This window comes from Petromyzon marinus, chromosome 40, assembly GCF_048934315.1.
Source record: "Petromyzon marinus isolate PM22_M1 ecotype Great Lakes invasive population chromosome 40, UKy_Petmar_22M1.pri1.0, whole genome shotgun sequence".
Taxonomy (NCBI): domain Eukaryota; kingdom Metazoa; phylum Chordata; class Hyperoartia; order Petromyzontiformes; family Petromyzontidae; genus Petromyzon; species Petromyzon marinus.
The window spans coordinates 11450516-11469416 of NC_133706.1; the positions used below are offsets into that span (position 1 = coordinate 11450516).

Consider the following 18901-nt stretch of genomic DNA (forward strand, 5'->3'; position numbering starts at 1 on the left):
AATTCACAGCCCGTCGCTCTTTAAATGTAAATCGGGGAGCGCGCGGCGACGCAGCGATATGCGCATTTACCCGACGAACCTCCCCGGCCTACGTTTGATGACCATATCACGTGCACATTGGCGTGGCCAGAAGGCGGTTACAAGAGTGTATTCGTGACTATATCTGTGCGGAGATTAGACGAGCAACTCTTGAGCGGTGAAACAGGGGGGGGGGGGGGATTGGAGAGTCGAAGGGCCACATTTCATGAATTTCACTCGGGGCCCACGCCACGGTGGGAGGGGCGAGGCGGAGGGGGTTAGAGGGCCACCTGGTGATGGCGGATCGCGAGAACTGTGCGTGTGACAGAGGACGTCTTCTTGGAGTGGAAGGGAAATAATGTTCCTTACGAGGTTTAGATGATTACGATTATGTTACTGCTGTTCACGTGGAAAGCCACTTTATTGAGCTATCATTTGTGTCCAGGTCGCTTCTGAAAAGAAGCTATATAGCTCAGTGGGCTTTACCTGGTAAAATAAAAGTTATTTTCTTGTTATGGTGCAAGTTCATAACTTCCCCTTATACAGAAAGGCACGAGTCAAAATACACTCAGCACAAAAGCAGACGTTTATAAATTATCTGAGAATAATCCCAAACGCGTACATCATTGCAAGCCAATTATATTAGAACGTGTCCAAAAATATGAATCTTTTTTACGCACGAGTCAGAATGACAACAGAGCCGTGTGGTCTGTGCGCGCGTGCACACTTTCTTTGAGGTCAGAGCAGGTCGTAGAAGTAGTTGAGGCCTTGTCCCAGCTCCCAGAGAGCCAGTCCCGTGCCCAGGCTGCTCGCCAGGTGCAGGCGCTCCCACACCGACTGAAGCGGGGACACAGGGGGACGCGGCAGACACGGAGCGGGGTTCACGAAGCGAGACACGTGCCCAAACATAGAGACACGTGACCAAACAAAGAGACACGTGCCCAAACAAAGAGACACGTGCCCAAACAAAGAGACACGTGCCTAAACAAAGAGCCACGTGCCCAAACAAAGATCCCCCGTGTAGCCTTAAAAGACTGTTGGGGCAAGTGCTGTTAGCAAGCACCTACGAAGGCCGGAATGGCACACGAGAGTGCTGGGTGGCCAGCACCACGCCCGGCCGCCTTTGTCTCCCCAGTGGTAATAATTACACGTCGCACCAGGTACTCATTTGAGGCCGAGTCGACCCAGGGGAGGCCCAGCACCGGTTTAAATAATCGTCACCGATGTTGGCCGTGAGCGGGAATCGGACTCGGGTTACTGGGTTCGTGGTGCAGCGCTGAACATTACACTACCGCCCATCACACACATACGGGCAGAGCGAGAAAGGGGGAGCACAGAAGGAGGGGGAAGGCAGACAGTTACGGGCACAGACTGAGCAAGAGGGACAGGTACAAGTACAGAGTGGGACAGATACGTAATTGAGAACAGCGAAAGGCCAGGGATGAATATTTTTTATCAAGGGAACAGCAGTGGAGGTAAAAGGGGGAGAGGAGGGGTGTGGCGATGGAATGCATTCAAGCGATGCAGGGGGTGAGTGCAGAACATCTTGCGACACGTGCGTGCAGACATTTAACGTGATCAATTGAGACTTATTTTTCCCCGACTGAAGATAAGTGGACGTCATCCATCAAATCCTGCAAGACAACAGGGGCCGTGCACCTGGGCGCAATCGGGTGACGTGTCCGCGAATGTCGCTCACCTGCAGTGTTGGGAAGAACACGATTCCCTTGCCGCCTCTGTCCCTGCCACATCAACACAACTTCGTGTGAACCAGTGCCACGTTTCAGAATCAGAATATGTATTCATACCGGAGGAATCCAATGAGCTATAAAGCTCTTTTTTTTAGATGTCCAGGAACTTAAAACAGGTAAATGTAAGAATGCCCCCTGACACAACATATTTTTTGTACCTTCCAAAAATACAAAATATAGCACTCCATCAAGCCACTGCTAGATTGGATGAAAGTTTCCCCCAGGCCATCGGCCATCTCCCACAATCCTTGGATGCAACAATCCCTATTGTAACGCTTCCAAAGTCACACAATGGATAAACTCGGGCGGATTGCATGGTCGTGTGACAGGGTATACCGGTGGCACACGAACGACACGGTACACCAGTGAGACACGGACGACATGGTTACACCGGTGGCACACAGACGTGCAAGTGCAACACGACGCCACCATACACAACGTTCCACAGCACGTCGGAGAGATTTCCCAATGCTCAATCGAGCGTTACATAGTCACAGCCCAGAGAAAATGGTGAAAAATCCACGCGGTGTATTTTTTTATGTACACGATTGCTTACATTAAAATATTGAAATGATTGAACACATTAAAAAAAAGTTATCTTGAAACTTTGAGAACAAAAAAAATAATAATTCTAATATTTTATAAAATATTTCAGTGAATACATTTAGTGCAGAAACAACGGGCGCCGTTAACATTTTATACACGCGAGCCTCAAAATACAAAATCAAATACAACCTTGGCAACCCCCGAAACACCAGAAAACCCACTTATCTCTAAAAATGTAATCTGAAGCCCCTCCTTGAGTGGAGGAGCCGTGGGCGCACACACGCAGGTGGGCACCACCACCTACTGGCGGAGATCGAAGCCAAACGGGAGCGTGGGGCCGGGCGCACGCCAGCCAATGCTGGCAACCACCACTCAAATCCAGACCCAGCTATCGGTAGTAAATTGCCCCACAAAGCAACTTTGCTCAGGTTATCCTGGTTCCTACTAAAAGACGTCCGTATGTATCCGTGTATGTCGGACTTCTTTCGCACCATACGTAGCCAGCCGTGTTAATCGGAGGTTCAGGCGTTCTATGACAAGGCCCATTTTTAGAGGCCACCGATATTAGCGTGACAACAGAGGACCCTTCTCGAAGAGCTGCTGTGGCTTTGGCGTGGAAGGACGGTGTCATATTATTATTATTAATTTCCCATTGCGCATCTCCCGGCGCGGCAGCTGAAACAGGAGAAGTTTTTTTTAAACCACCCACCCGCCTCTGTCCACGCATCAGCGTAAATGGGTCACGCTGCAGGCTGTCCCGCAGGCAGATTGCGTGTGACAGGAGATGCCTGGCCAGTGTGAAAGAACCACGATGCACTTCTTTAGGAACCGCTGATGCTCGATGTAAAATGCACAAGGGCTGGGTGCTTTTGACACATTTATTTTTGCATCTCGGTTGCAACGTACCGTTCTCCAGCCTTCACAATTCTTCTGCTTGCGATGCGTTCCCCCACCCCTCCCCATCATTCACGGATTTGCCGAGAGTGTGTAAGAGTTGGATAAAAACCGTCTAGAGGGGCCGCTTCAGAGCCCTCTCTAGCCGAGTCCCCTTCCACCAGCAGTGGCGTGAGAAAGCCATCGCAGGGCTGTACCCTTTGCCTCACGTAGCCCAGTGTTTTCAAGGGACCGCAGTGTAAAGCTCCAGCTCCGACTATAAATGTCAATCTCTCTTCTCTGAAAGCCAGACGGACCGCTGACTGAAATATGTCCATTTAAGACTTTGAATGACGGGGGTGGTGAGATGTTTCTTACGTGTTTGTACACCACTACCAAAGCAGTCCCATCACTTCTGATCTATTTTTTTCTTCTTGAAGTTCCGTTGGATCACCGTCACAGTAAGTGTATTCAGAAACGTTTACAGAATCACGATCTTTGCTTGAATTTTTTTTACGTGATAATTTCATTGATTTCCTGAGAAAATGCATGATGATTTTGTTTTGGGGAAAACAAACGACGAATTACGATCTGCAACAGATTCTCCTTAAGGGGGCCAACCATGCCAAGTTGGGTGAAAAAACTTGTGGACAGAATCCAAACAGCTGTTTCCCACATTCCTTTTGTAGTGACTTATATGGAGTCACTATGGTGTTTAGCGCCGGCTACTGTCACAAGAGTGTAACTGCGCGTCTTGAGTCTCTCTCTGGCACCAGAGTGGATATGGCATGGAAGCGGGCCCTAGGGGGCATAGTTCTGGTGAGGGTCGGAGAGAGAGCAAGTGAGGACGTGATACTCTGGGCGAACCCGAGAGGGCACTGTGACCGGGGCAAGGTAGCAAGGGGGCCCGAAAGTGGGGCTCGAGGGACACGTGATATGGGCCAGAGCCTTCTAGTAGGATCTAGAAGGGGGCGTGGCCGAGGGCGGAGCCAGGCCACGCTCGGGCGCATAAAAAGGAAGTCCTGAGAGCGGTCGAGGCTCTCTGTTGGAATGGAACCCGTCGGTGCTACGTCTCTTCGATCCTCGGTCTTCGGTCTTCAATGTCACGCTCGGCATCGTGGGTCAGGCAGTGTGTTACTGACCCGGTTATGTAGTTACCCCGTTGTGGTCTAGTTACCCCGTTGTGGTCTAGTTACCCCGTTGTGGTCTAGTTACCCCGTTGTGGTCTAGTTAACCGGTGACCCTTCCGTGATGGCTCTTCTGGTCGCACCGCGTGTCGTGCGGCTGCCAGCCCCTGGAGCGAGACCGTGCCGGACAGCACGCAGCTCAACCCGGAGCAGTGCAGCGCAACCAGGAGCGGTGCAGCACAACTCCCAGCACCTGTGCAGTGACATCCCCGTCGTCCCACGTGATAACGACAGTGATTTGCGTTTGATAGAGTCACCCCTCCTTTACACCAGGGCATCTCGGAGCGGCTTTGCACGCGACGATCGACTTGCATCACACATCCCACATCAACACGTTTTAAAGGGCACCCCCCGGTAGCAGCTGTCACTGCGCGGTGCAGGGTGACTCTGCACCTGAACTGCAAGTGGACATCAGTCTGCCACTGGGGGGCAGGGAGGGAGAATTGCTCCTTTGTGTCATCCCAATTGAGTAAGCTGTGGGTAATATCTTTCGAATTATTAGCGAATTTGGACCGTCACACCGGCACAAAAATGTACCCGAATCGTTACGAATGACGTCAAATGGATCTTTAACGTCCTCTGCGAAGCAGACGGTGAGTACTTTACGGTCAATGCACACTGCAGCAATAAACAAGGCGGCTTGCCGCATGCGAGCCGTGAGCCAACCACTTCACTGCGTCGGCGTACGTACGTTTTGTACTCAAAGAAGTGCTCGGCTGTCTCTTCGTCCCACTTCAGCTTGGGCTTGTGCTTCATTAAAATCTCCAAGTACCTGCAACCGTGAGCAGCGCGAGCGTGCGCACGTGAACACGCGGCCCTCCCTCCATCGCTGCGGTAAAAATCGTGAGTGCAATGTAATTCGTAACAAAAACAAATCGCCCGACGAGCTGGTTGTATTCACCAACGAAACGTCACAGTACTCAATTCGTAAAAGTTGTGGGTTTACTCTCCAACACACCGGTGTGCTGAACTAACAACCATTTGGCACGTTTTGTTTACGTGACAAACCTTACCAATTGGCTGTTCCAAGTGGTGGTGAGTAACGAACGACACATTTATATTTACACAATCTAATCCCAAAAAATACATTATTATGGACTTGCCCCAACAGCTTATTGAGGCTATACGGGGGGATCTTTGTCTTTGGTCTATGAGCTGGTTACCGAACCAGGTGTGTGTGGTGAACGAGCGTTGACGTACCGCATCCCCAGGATGGGCTGCCCTCCCGTGGCGCTGTACTCCATGCCGTAGAGGTTGACTCCGAGCAGCATGCGCTCTCGGTGCTGGGACAGCGGGTCCAGCGACTCCACGCACCTCCTCACCCAGCCCAGCGGCGCCACCGCCCCGGGCCTGCCGCGCCGCCAAACACCGCCGCCGCCGGCAGCAGCAACCGCCCGCATTTGAGCTCATCTCGGCAAAAAGTAGATTTAGAATAAAGTCTAAACATAACCGGAACGACATGGAGAGCGGGCACGCCGTGGAGTATGGAGCGATTACAATACCTTGCTTATCTCGTCAAGGAGCATAAACCATCATCGCGTAAACTCCGGCGGTCATCCTCGCAGCAGCAGCAGCGGCTTTTGGCTGCTGGCCATCGAACAAAGATGGCCACCGCATCGCGCGCTTTCAGATGCGCTTCTGCGGCCGTCTGGAACGCTCTTCCTTCCGAAATGAGGAAGCCACTGGAGCTATGCACTTTTAAATATAGATTGAAAAGTAATTTCTTAAGAACTGCTTTTTGTGTTTAGTTTGTTGTCCTTCCCCCGCACCTCCAATTAGCACGGTTGGCTACGTGCGGTGCGAAAGAAGTTCAACATACACACATACATAGCAGCTCATGTACGCATTTATACATCACAAAACCGTGAGAGACAGCTACAGCTCACGGAGACCTTCATCCAGCAGTGGATTAATCATGGCAAATGATGCATTCAACAACACAAGTTGCTGAATGCATCATTTTCGACGTGGTGTAGCCGCTTCTCAAGACAGCCTACAAATGGTGCGGCATGCACAGGGACAAACTGCGGAACATGCACGCGGAGATACCTCGATGTAAACATCCGAGTGACCTTTCAGGGGTGCATGAACGAGGGGGAGACGCTACGAAGGTACAGCGGCGCGGTAATGGTGCAGATGAATTCCCTTGGTTGTGCTTTGTAGGGCTTGCCCGGTTGTGCGCGTCGTTGTGTTTGTGAGCGTGTGGCGTGGATGCGCGGAGAGGACTTGCCGTGCCGGGCTGGAGTAATCGTAGGTCATGAGGCTGAATGCGTCCACGGTGAGCACCAGGCGAGAAAACTCGGCTTCTCCAAACTCGCCACGCTGCTCCCCGGGCCTGGTCCCACACACACACAGAGAGGGCACGCGCGCCGCCGCGGGTGCGGTCGGTGTGAATATAATAAGTTCCGATCGATTTATTACACGACGAGGTTCCGCACTGACCGTTGTGAAAAGTGGGGAAACCGTGTCGTCACAAATTAAAAGCAATTACATTATGAGCCACATTCATTGTACGCAAACTATCCTGGGGAGAAAAAAAAAAACTCATGACGAAACATGGCCAATGTTAAACAGCGGCCGATGAATAAAACACCAACGTTTTGCCAGCTGAACATGAGATGCCACACACTGCCAAGTTAAGTGCCACACACACACACAGAGCAAATTGACCCACTGTGTATAAAGCGAGCGAAGCCTCACAGGTTTCCCCCTGCCCTCTTCTGGTCAACGAGGTTGACGCTGGTACAAAGCTTGGTGTCGCGTTCTCGACAGTGCAGTTTCATACAAGGGCAGTCATGATGAGCGAAGGAGCGGGTGGCCAGTGACTGGTCGGTAATAATTACCATCGCTCTCTGTCAGTGGTTCTTAATCTTCACTGCAGCCTTGCACCCCTTTGGTTCTCAATTGTTACAAAAATGTATAATGTTAATAAATACATAAAGTTTGATTGAACAAAGTAGTTGTACTTACGTGCATGTGCTGAATTTGTGTTTCAATTATTTAACTTCAAAAACTAAATCTGGCCATGTCTCGCACCCCCAGAAAAGGCATCTCGCCATTATTATCCTACGGCAGGGTGTCAAGCTAGTCACTGGCTGCAAGATATGTGTGTATGGCTGTGGTGCAGTGTCTGCTCAGTGTGCGCAGGTTTTCGACAATGCGGGCACGGGGATGACAGCGAAAATTGTCTAGGCCAAAACGCCCACTGGTAATAGAGGCTCGTGGCAATGACCTTGGATTGAGCAGTGATTGGCTCGATTTGCACACGTATGGGGGGGCGAATGCTGCATTGTCCCCAGCAGAAGATGAAAGTGCTGGCTCACTTTTGGTCTATTTTGCATGGTTTTAAAATTAAGCAGTTGATTGTCTGGAATTGTGCAGAGGGCTGATTCGGAGCAATTAGGCAGCCAGGTGTAATGGATAAGGGTGGTGCTGCTCTCCGATTGACCGGGTATGGTATAAAAAAAACTCAGGAGCCCATAGGATTTGGGAGACATCAGGCGCTACCCACAGTAGAGGTCAGCTACACTACCAGCAGCGGTAGCAACAGTAGTTTCAGCAGTGGTCGACTCAACAGCCCACTCGAAACTGCCAAGCTTTGCTCTGCGAGTAAAATCCTACACTATATGGTATTTCATGTATTATTCTGTACACCAGGGTCCTTGAATAGGGACTCCCATGTGAGGGTTGTTGGTGAACAGTCTAGAGGGGAGTATGGTCAAGTAGAGTGCATTAAGGGAGCCGGGTGGTTGGTTTTCAGTTTCAATTTTCAGTTTCATTTATTTGGTATAGCCCTGTGAGTCATTCGGCTCTTGAATCGGGTGCAACTGCAACAAACAAAAAACAAAAACACGAACAAGAAAACATCTTAAAGTGACTATGTGACTGTGCAAACAGAAAATCCAGGAAAAAAACAGCAACATATTCCTGAAAAAGCACCGTGTACACCAACGCTGGGTTGGGGGGGAATGTCAAGGGATGTTGACTGACGTCATTTCACGTCGACGTTCTCCTCCCCCCCCAGCATAACGACTCCTGCTGACAAAGAATCACGTAACGCGCCATTGTGCTTTAGATGTCACGTACCCCGGGACGATGCCGGGAGGAATGACCAGGATGAGCTTGAGCTGCTCCGCGTGGAAGTCTTCGGCCAGGCGCTCGATCAGCTTCATGAGATCGCTGTGGGCGCCGGCACCAACACCGCGAAATGGAGGCAGCCAGACGGCCCGACACACGTCAATTGGCAGAGGCATTTATGTGATTTTTAACGAATGTGAAATTGTTACGTCTGAAGATTTTCTAACGGCTACACAGCAGCCTTTGCCTTTTTTTTAATCAAATCATCCAACGTGTGCCGAATCCAATCGGCCCTTGGAAGCTGAGCACGAGCCTGGACGGCGCCTGGATGGGTGGCCACAAACGAGCAGTAGGCATTGTGGGCAGTGTGGAGGTGAGTGGCTCTCTATCAAACGGTTGTGAGTTCAAATCCTGGTTGACAAATGCAGTGCCACTTTGTCGGGTAAGTCATTGGTCGTTGCCTCACCATAGGAATGTTGATCTTTCACCACTGGCTCAAAGCTGTGAATGGGAGATGGATACTGCCTCAATGATCATTTGAGCAAGAGGAAACTTTGGCTTTTCAATGTCTCTGAATTTGTGGGATCAAAGGCCCGTCCTTTACATGGAAGAAGTCGCCACCAATGACTACATAAAACAACGTATTCAATACAAGTGAATTAGCGCCCACTTGTTATATTTAAAAAGGGGACAACCTCGTAATTGAGCAGCAGCTCCGACCTCGCACAAACTGTAGATGGTGCTCCCTCTGCAGGGTCTGGCGACACCACCAGTGAACATGATGCATGTGCGCCCGTACAGCCCTGTCGATCCACTCCTGGATAAGGGCATTCCGCACACACTGTGCAGATTCAGGGTCATTTGACCAAATTTCACTGCACTGCCCGTCGGTGTGGGTCCAGGCTCGACCTAGATAGTGCTTGGTATGGGCAACCACCATGTATAGCAGATGTCTAGAGCCTTCTGTGAGGCTATCTGGTGTACAGCAGAGGGCAGGTTCGACCTGGCTAGTGCGGTTGCATTCTGGGTGATGTTGGTGGACGTGTGTACAGTACGTTGAACTTCTTTCGCGCGGCACGTGGCCAAACGTGCTGATCGGAGGCGAGGGGGAAGGACGACAAACTAAAGCTGGCACGCGGTGTGTGTGTGTGCGTGTACGTGGGAGAAGCTACGACCTGCCTTTTCTTATGGCCGCCAAACTGACTCCACACCTCCAGCACAAATCCATGAAACTTGTCCGTCTGAGGGTCAAACACGGCAGACGTTTACACAGTGGTTCCGCACCCCCTGGCGGTGCGAGATGCCCTTTGCGGGGGTGCGAGACGCGGCCAGATTTTGTTTTAGAAGTCGAATCATCGAAACGCATTAAGCACGGGCACATAAGTACAGCTACTTTGTTTCATCAAACCGATGTGTTAACATGATACTTTTTTTTTTACAGTTGAGAACCAAAGGGGTGCAAGGCTGCAGGAAATTTCGCCACTGCTCCAGCAACAGAAGCCGAGTGGACTGTTTCGCAGACAACCGACAGAAAAAAAATCACTTCCCCCTGCAAATGGGATCCGTGTCGTTGCTCTCAACTGGTTTTAAATGTCATATGCGCTGTATGGCTACTCATTATTTATCTATCAATCCTTTACTTTGATGTCCAATATCGCCCTCAAAGTGGGCATCGTGCACATTACAGCGGAGCGGGCACGGTACAGGGTGGGGCACGGAGCAACAGGAGTGAAAATAGAAACCCGTCACGCCCTCAGCGGCTAACACCGACTGAGCAAAACAAAGTGCACCCCCCGCGCGACGAATAGCGTAAGAAAGTAAATGGATCAAAATTAATCAAATAAGTGAAGGCAAGTCTGAATAGGTGTCTTGCACAGACCACGGTGAGATGCTAGGAGTATTATTTGTACGTTATCTGATGTTATTACTATTATTATTATTACGCTCGTTCACCCAGGAGAGCCTTGCAGAGTTTCACGACTTTTCCAATAGCTTCCCGCGAAATTTTCACAGAGATGCGATGATTACCATCCAAACCCAGGTACACGGCGCATGTAGTATATGTACATAGTCACGCACCTTGGCGACTTTTATGAGGGCCTTGCTCAGGAGTTTTGCTTCTTTACGGCTGCCAAACACTTGTGCGTAATCCGCCGTGCTCCATCCCTCGAAGAGCACGCGAGGAACTGGGCACGGCACACCACACCGAGACGCTCGCACGACGGCTAGCAGCGACACTGCGACACACGCCACACGCCCATCACTCTCGACCCCCAACACAGATCAAGCTCCTGGACATCTGTGAAAAAGAGCTTTACAGCTCATCGGATTCCTCCAGTATAAATATTCTGAAGCCTGGATCTGCCACCTCCCCTCAGGTTCAAAAAACAGAACCTATCGTGGGAAGAATATCTCACAATACCGGAAGAGGGGGTATACTAAAAGTGAATTGCAACGTCTTGCGTGGACTATCATTGTTTGCAAACGATGAAAACTGGGATTTTTAAATTTCCTGGGAAGACTAACAAATCTTTCTTGGCCAGCCAGCTGCCTCAATGGTATTATCCTGTGAAAACCAGGACAGGAGTCAACCCTAGTCCAGCTTGAGTTTCGCCTCCTATCTCACACACACACAAAACCTTCCGAATAACACATTCGCACAATCTGCATTTACCACAACATAAGAAAGCACTCCATCACATCGTACACACCTGTCAGGTTTGAGGAAACTGGCTGGAATACCTGGCAAAAACTAATCCACGGAGGTCTGACGGGGAGTTTTTGAAATAACAATTGTCAGGATTGTGTTCCAGGACTACAACTCTCATCCACCAGTGTAAATAATGACGGATACAATTCATGAAGCACAGAGTTGTTGTTTTTTTACTACAATGTGTAAGCGATCTGTGTGAAATGAGAACAGAGTTGTTGTTTTTTTACTCACGGATTTTGAGATCCTTTTTTCCTCGTTTCACGTCCCGTATCCACCCTGCATGGCCAAAGTGTGAACAGCACAACAATGCCCAACATTAGTTGGCAAAGATAGCTCGGGTTACGTTATGACACCTTACACAGCCACAGTCTTCTAGTTTCTGGACAATAACAATATATTAGAATCGTCATTGTAACATGCGCAAAGTGTTGGACTACTTTTGAAATAATTTTAAAACCTATCAATATGCAATTAAGAATCTAAAACACACATTTACCACTATGCCTGTTCATCATTTTTCATGAATGTTCTTCCACGGCTTTGCAGTAGGGGGGGGGGGGCGATGTTGCTGTACGTCATCCCAAATAAGTAATTTGCAAGTAATGTTTCAGAACTGTGATTGTTTTGGCCAATACCAGTTACATCGCGTGGCGTTTTTTTTAAGCTTTGGGAGGAAACCCATGCAGAACGTGTGCCCTCCGTGGCTTAGTTTTGCGAGTCTCGACCACCAGCCATCATCATCCCTCCTCGTGACATGTCTTGCCCAAGCCCATTCTTTTAAGCGTTTTTTTTTTACTTTTTATGTTTTCTTTTACCAGGTAGGCCCACCTAGCGATATAGCTCTTTTTCAGAAGCGACCTGGCCACAAATGATAGCTCAACGAAAGTGGCTTATCACATGGCAATGTATAGTAGCCAAATGTTTATCATAACAGATAAAATCACGTTTCCAAACTTGCATATTTTCTCTAATCTATGTACTTCTCTTTCCATCTCTTAATGTATCCCTGCAGAGACGCTCAAATATATGTTTTTGGGACTTGGAAGTGTGTCCATGACGGATGCTCAATCTTCAGTGGGGGCATCCACCACTTTATATTAATGGTTTGCAAGTGTGATTTTACAATTCAGAACCGGGGTTGTACGCAATGCAAATTATGTTTAAACGGTGTCTTAATGAGTCGAGAGTGAGGCGTGTGTGTAGAGTTTGGTAACCTTGATCAATGTCATGACGACCTGTGACGTCATATGACCCCTGAACCTTGGGTTTCACCTGCAGCCATACTGGAGAAATGGTCGTAAACTTTGACCCCAAGGTTTTTGCAATATCATATCCATGACTGTTCCACTGAGGAAGGGAAGGAGGAGGAAAAGAAACACATATTGTTAGTGTACAGTAATAGGTGCAAGCGCCGTGAAAGAAAATCACATCATGAACATCCAGTGAGACAAGTTTAACAACAAACGTCCTTCACGTGCCATTTTAAAGAAAGACGACTCGGCGTTTCCCGTGCCTACATAGACTTTTCATTTTCTCGTGGAGTGGCTTTGGTGGACATCATTGAAGCTACACTGAAAGTGCCGTATCCGTTTTGGTGGCCTCAATACTGCAGTTCGGCAAAACCGTGTAAAGTGTAAAATTTTGATTTAAAGCGGTCGTGACTGCAGGGATTCATATTCTTGGTTCTTTCGGTAAAGTCACGTAGAAGGGAAACAATAAAATAATAAAAATATAACGTGTAAAGTGTGTTAGGTTATGCAATTTAAGTCCATTACTTGTTAACATGATGCTCAACATTACAGATAAAGTAGGAATTCCTGCATCTACGAGATAGACATACAATAAACCAACGTACCTACTCCTAACAACTGCCGCAGATCCATAAGAGAGGTTTTTGAGCTAGATCGCATAAATATAAACGTGTCGTTAAACCTGACACAGCCAATGAGTAAGGTATTTCACGTAAACAAAACACGCCAATTCGTTACTAGTACAGCACTCCGGTGTGTTGGAGAGTAAACCCACAACATTTACAATTCGAGTACGACATTTCGCCTCTATCATGGATAAGATTGGTGGCGAAAGTCTACGTATTAAATAGCCACAGAAGCTGTCTACCTGTGATCTATCATTTTATAATGCTCCAGCAGCATTGTGACCAACACATCAACTCTGAAGGCCCCCTTTTTCACCTTACATGCTCCGACATCTGCGTATGCCTACAAAACCAGATACTCTTTCAGCACAACATGCCCGAGTAAGCACCTCTAAAAGTCAGGATGACATACACAGGGCTGTGTCACACAAGGTACTAATTTTAGACTTGAGTCTTCGGATAAAAGGTCACCAGTTTAATCTCCCCCCCGCATGGAAGTTGAAACAATGAGGCAAGTTGCTTAAATTCCCACCCATCACCCCCCCCCCCCCCTTGATGGTCCACCCAGCAGTAGATCGGAAGGTCGGGTGTGGTGGGGCAAAGTGTGGGTACACTCTCCTCGTCTTAAGAAAACTGGTCAGCACGAAAGAGGTAGGTGGCACCCTCTTGAGCTCCCATTCAGTGAACGCCCCTTCGGCTAGCGGTGACGCGTGCGAGAAATTACAGGGCGGTACCTTTACCACCCGCTGCGCCATTGTACGTGCTGTATGTTGAACTTCTTTCGCACCGTACGTAGCCGACCCGTGCAGCACAGCACCCGTGGAACATCAACCTCGCCGCAACCACCACCGACACCACCCCCCGTGTACACTGACCGGTGTGATGTAGCCGAGGACAGGGCCAGCGAAGCGAGTCGAGATGTTCCGTCGAGGGCAGAAGGTCGCGTGCTCCTTCACGATGTCCTTGGAGCGTGGCGAGAGAGTAACCAGGCCTCGCTCCCACACGCTGGCGTCCGCCTCCAGCAGCTGGAGAAGGACAACCATGCACATACACACACTCTGACTCTGACCCGATGGTCATTTTACAAAGAAAAATGTATGCCGGGTCAGAAAGTGCGGTGTTGTCGGTGTTGTTGTCCGGGGGGGTGGGGGGGGAATGGAAGTACACCGGAACGAGAGGAAGACCCAAGAGGAGAAATGGTTTGACGACTGAGGACATCGGAAGAGATTTGATTGCCAGAAAGATGTGGCCACACTACTTGAGCATACTGGCACTGCAAGACGGAGGAAACGGTGGAAACAAATGACGAAATGTGTGCAGCAGACACCAAATTTACGGGCTTATCTGCCCACGGATCGAATACCTGTCAACCCCTTATCAATGCCCTTACCTTATTACAGACCAACTCAGACCTTATTGGTCACCCCGTGCCCCTTATAAATCTCAACGTTCATCCTACAAAGTCCCATCACAAGGGAGAAACACAAATAGACAACACATTGTATTTGTTCCCCGCATTGAAACGTCTGTACGCCGTAGGGACCTCAAAACTCAATTGCCTTGCACAAGAATACACGGAGTTAAACCGTATGAGCTGACAGCTATGGGATGATGATGATTATTGCGAATTGAGTCAATGCAAGGCTCACTACCGGCTAATATCCAGGCTCAAACCCTGTTTAGCTTGCTAAGGAGACGAGCTTCTGCGAGACAGGCGGCATCCAAGCAAGACCCTCGGGGAGAGATTGGAGTGGAGTCGTGGGTCAGGAGGATGGGGAGCGGTGGTGCAGCGATTAGCCCGCTGCGTTACGATCCCGGGGGCACCCGAGTTCAATGTCAAGGCCAACACCAGGTGACGATTATCTGAACCGGTTCTGGACCTCCCCTAGGTCGGCTCAGCCTCAAATGAGTAACCTGGTGCGGTGTGTAAACATCGCCACCGGTGAGACAAAGGCGGCCGGGCGTCGTGCTGGCCACCCACCCACCCCCTCGTGTGCCGTGCCGGCCTTCATAGGCGCTCACTAACAGCACTTGGCCCAAGAGTCAGTGAAGGCTACACGGGGGATCTTTGTCTTTTGGAGTGGGCCCCTCACCGTGACCTCGGGCTTCTGCTGCCGCTCCTTCTGAGTCCGCGAGAGCGCAGAGCCCGGGACCAGCAACGGCAACAGCGCGAGCAGCAGCGGTAGCGAGGACATCACAGCCGACTACAGCACCTCGACTGCCACCACTTCCCACAACACCCCACCAAACTCCTCCCACCATCACCACGCCTCCTCCCACCATCACCACGCCTCCTCCCACCATCACCACGCCTCCTCCTACCATCACCACGCCTCCCTCCTCCATCACCACGCCTCCCACCTCCATCACCACGCCTCCTCCCTCCATCACCACGCCTCCTCCTACCATCACCACGCCTCCTCCCTCCATCACCACGCCTCATCCCTCCATCACCACGCCTCCTCCCTCCATCACCACGCCTCCTCATACCATCACCACGCCTCCTCCCTCCATCACCACGCCTCCTCCCACGCCTCCTCCTACCATCACCACGCCTCCTCTCTCCATCACCACGCCTCCTCCCTCCATCACCACGCCTCCTCCCTCCATCACCACGCCTCCTCCCTCCATCACCACGCCTCCTCCCTCCATCACCACGCCTCCTCCCTCCATCACCACGCCTCCTCCCACGCCTCCTCCTACCATCACCACGCCTCCTCCCTCCATCACCACGCCTCCTCCTACCATCACCACGCCTCCTCCCTCCATCACCACGCCTCCTCCCACGCCTCCTCCTACCATCACCACGCCTCCTCCCTCCATCACCACGCCTCCTCCTACCATCACCACGCCTCCATCCCATCCAAGCTCCACATCGCCACTCCTGCCGACTTTTCCGTTCTTTTACGCATGGTGGCAGCATCGTTATTCATAATAAAGGTTTTTGGGTTAGATCGCGTTATTTATAAATGTGTCGTAAGTCACGTAGAAGGGAAACAATAAAATATACTTTTATTATTTTATTGTTTCCCTTCTACGAAAGCTTTAAATGAAAATTCATCGTTATTGTTGTTTGAGGAGCTCGATTTTAATCTCGGCGGTCTATCTCGCCACGGCGAGATGGCCTCGCGTTTGAGTGGAATCTAGAAATTACTCTCCGTGCGAAAAAGCGCAGACTACTGTGGTAGGGTCAACCAGCACACTGCCGTGGCTAGCCCTTTAACTTTCCATTTTCTGTTGATGTTCTGAAGGGCCGTCCATAAATGACGTCACGCGATTTTGGACGATTTTTAACCCCCACCCCCTCGTCACGCGGCGTCACAAAAAGTCAGACCCCCCCCCTCAAATATGACGTCACAAAGCTCTGCCCCCCCCCCCCCCCCCACCAAAAAATATAAAACATGCTTCAAATCGCTTTAAACTATTGTCATTGTAGTGCGTATTTAATGTGGCTTGCACTCTGATGTTGTAGGAGAAAACATGTATTAAAAAGTCTATTTAATTAAGTAGAACGTGTTGTCTATATTTATTTAAAGTTGCGCATTTTGATGTGACTTCACATTTGTCTCAAATCCCCCTCCTCGTCACACATCGTCACAAATGTCTGACCCCCTAGGTGCGTGACGTCATTTATGGACGGCTCCTGATGCGGATGATGGTTGCATCAGTCTTCGATGCAACACTATCGCACCATCCTGTACTTTGCACACAGCTTGCGGAAACAACGCTTCTTTAAACTTGGTGCAACGGCGGTGCCCTTTGAAGAAGAGGCGACGATGTTTCATGCAGTGTCTGTGGGTATATTCCATCCGTTTTAAATTAATTATACGACTATTGTAGTTACACACCTCCTAGGCCCTGTCTCAGAATGTCCAACACGGGTTTGAAGATTCGCTTGTGGAAAAAGCGTTTTTACTCGTGGTCAGCTCTGCTGTGGGTGCAGTGTGTAGCACCAACGTGGACTTTACATCAGGCACGAATACACGAGGCAGGCCACGCTTATATGCAGGCCTGGCAATTTACGTTTGTTTAACCAGGCGAGGTAACTCAAGAGCCCCAGGATTAGTCTAATTTGCAAGAATGACTTGGGGAGGTGGGGGGGGCATTAGTCTGCCAGTCGATCATTGCTACTGCGTCTAATCCATGTTGAATAATCATTTGCGGGTAATTTTCGAATTTGGCAGTCGGTGGATTGCAGGTGGATTTAGGCTCTGAGCAGGAGCCCAAGGCGTGATGGGCAGTAAAGGGGTACAAATGAGACCAGTCCTTGAATCGATGAACGCAAAGTAGCAATACGATCGCCGCATTCAACATGAGTATGGGTGACCTTGCGATCGATATCCGAGTGTCTAAGTCGCGCACCACCAAAGCCTGCAATGACCCTCGCAGGCAAATGTTGTCTCCGAATGGAATTGTCTTCCGCCTTGAGTTGTGGGACTGATGAGTGATAGAAGTGGCGACGAGGTGAGCTCGTGTTCATTAGCACGGGAGGCATTCATCAACAATTAAATCCTCATCGTTATCAGCCACGATCGATCCACTGCTGGATGAAGGCCTTCCCAAGCGCATCGCCATCTCTTGTGTGATGCAGGGAGGTGATGTCACGTCTCCGTCTCCTGGCACGCAACGAATTGGGCTGCCACTCTACTGTTACCGTCGACCTGCCGGCCACAATCCCATCCTAGGCCCCTACTTATTTGTGTGAAGTCGTATTTGTCTGCCGAGGTTAACTAGAGACTATTTTTGCACCCAGTAGGAGTTCAGGTGAAGGTATAGTTTACTGGTGGAAGGCTGCTTTTTGACAAGGATGAACAGGATTGTCCACCATTGCCTGTTGGGTGGCTTAGAGTGACCTGATCTGACATTAGGTCAACATGGCGAACCACTTCGAGCGGTGGTGCATGGAGTTTCTTGACAGTAGCTGAAGATGTTTACCCACAACTGTGTTCCTGTAAGTTACTTCATAAGCAACTTTATAAGGGAATTAAGGTGACTGGACACTGATGCGTATCGGTACGTTGTAGTCGGTTGACACGGTTACAGCACCTTTTGTCGAGATGGTTAACCGGTGTCTACGGTTGAGTCCGTGACCACGTGGCCGTAGCGAACGGTCAGCTGGAATGAGTCTTCCCGTGGCATCGGCTGACTTGTGGTTGTCGACGGGAGGCACACTGTTGTACTAAATACTCGATTGGTGGTCTCTTAAGAATTGCGAGTGTAGAGAATGCAACATGAACAGAGCGAGTAGGTACTACTGTCACCACAAGGAGTAGTTTATAGCTGTGCTGGATATGAGCTGAATGCTGAATCTGACTGTCCTGCTCACAGCTGATGACAAATTGCCAATTGGGTGAAGCTTGACAACTGCACTCGAAGCAGACTCCAATCGTAATGCGTAGTTGTGGAGAATATAAATAAATAACCATACATGTCTCCACTTATCCGTCCCTCCACATAAAATCAATCTTAAGAATTTTATTAGGCGACCCTCAGCCGCATGCCCTTCCGGAAGTGCATAATTTCAGCCGCGTTATTTCAAGACAACCAAACTGTGGACCGGTTTAATTCTAGTAAGCCTGAATCTGCCGATGAGACACTTTATTCAAACCGGTCCAAAGTTTACTTCTCTTGAAGCAATGCTTGCTACATTTATGCACTACCAGAAGGCTGTGGGGCCCTGATGGGAGTTGATGTAGAAAATACTTTTCTTTTTAATGTGGAGACATTCAAGCAACCCATGAACTGTCCGGTGCAATCCCTGCAGCTTGGCGTGAGCCACGGGGTTTCGCCGCTGTGGTGAGTGAGGTTCATTGTTGGGAGACACGTGCATAATGCCAAACCTCAAGAGCCCTTAACTGAG

General features: G+C 49.7%; 1 protein-coding gene across 1 annotated transcript; it reads right to left on the bottom strand.

The window, feature by feature from the left end:
* Positions 1-581: 581 nt before the first annotated feature.
* CHID1 (chitinase domain containing 1) lies at positions 582-15298 on the bottom strand. The gene is made up of 12 exons (XM_032968746.2): positions 15135-15298; positions 13917-14066; positions 12380-12512; positions 11397-11441; positions 10532-10638; positions 9632-9693; positions 8462-8554; positions 6606-6710; positions 5576-5725; positions 5067-5147; positions 1718-1760; positions 582-855 (listed from the first exon to the last, which is right to left on the bottom strand). The coding sequence occupies exons 1-12, from the start codon at positions 15234-15236 to the stop codon at positions 757-759; spliced, it is 1170 nt and encodes a 389-aa protein (XP_032824637.2). The 5' UTR covers positions 15237-15298; the 3' UTR covers positions 582-756.
* Positions 15299-18901: the final 3603 nt, after the last annotated feature.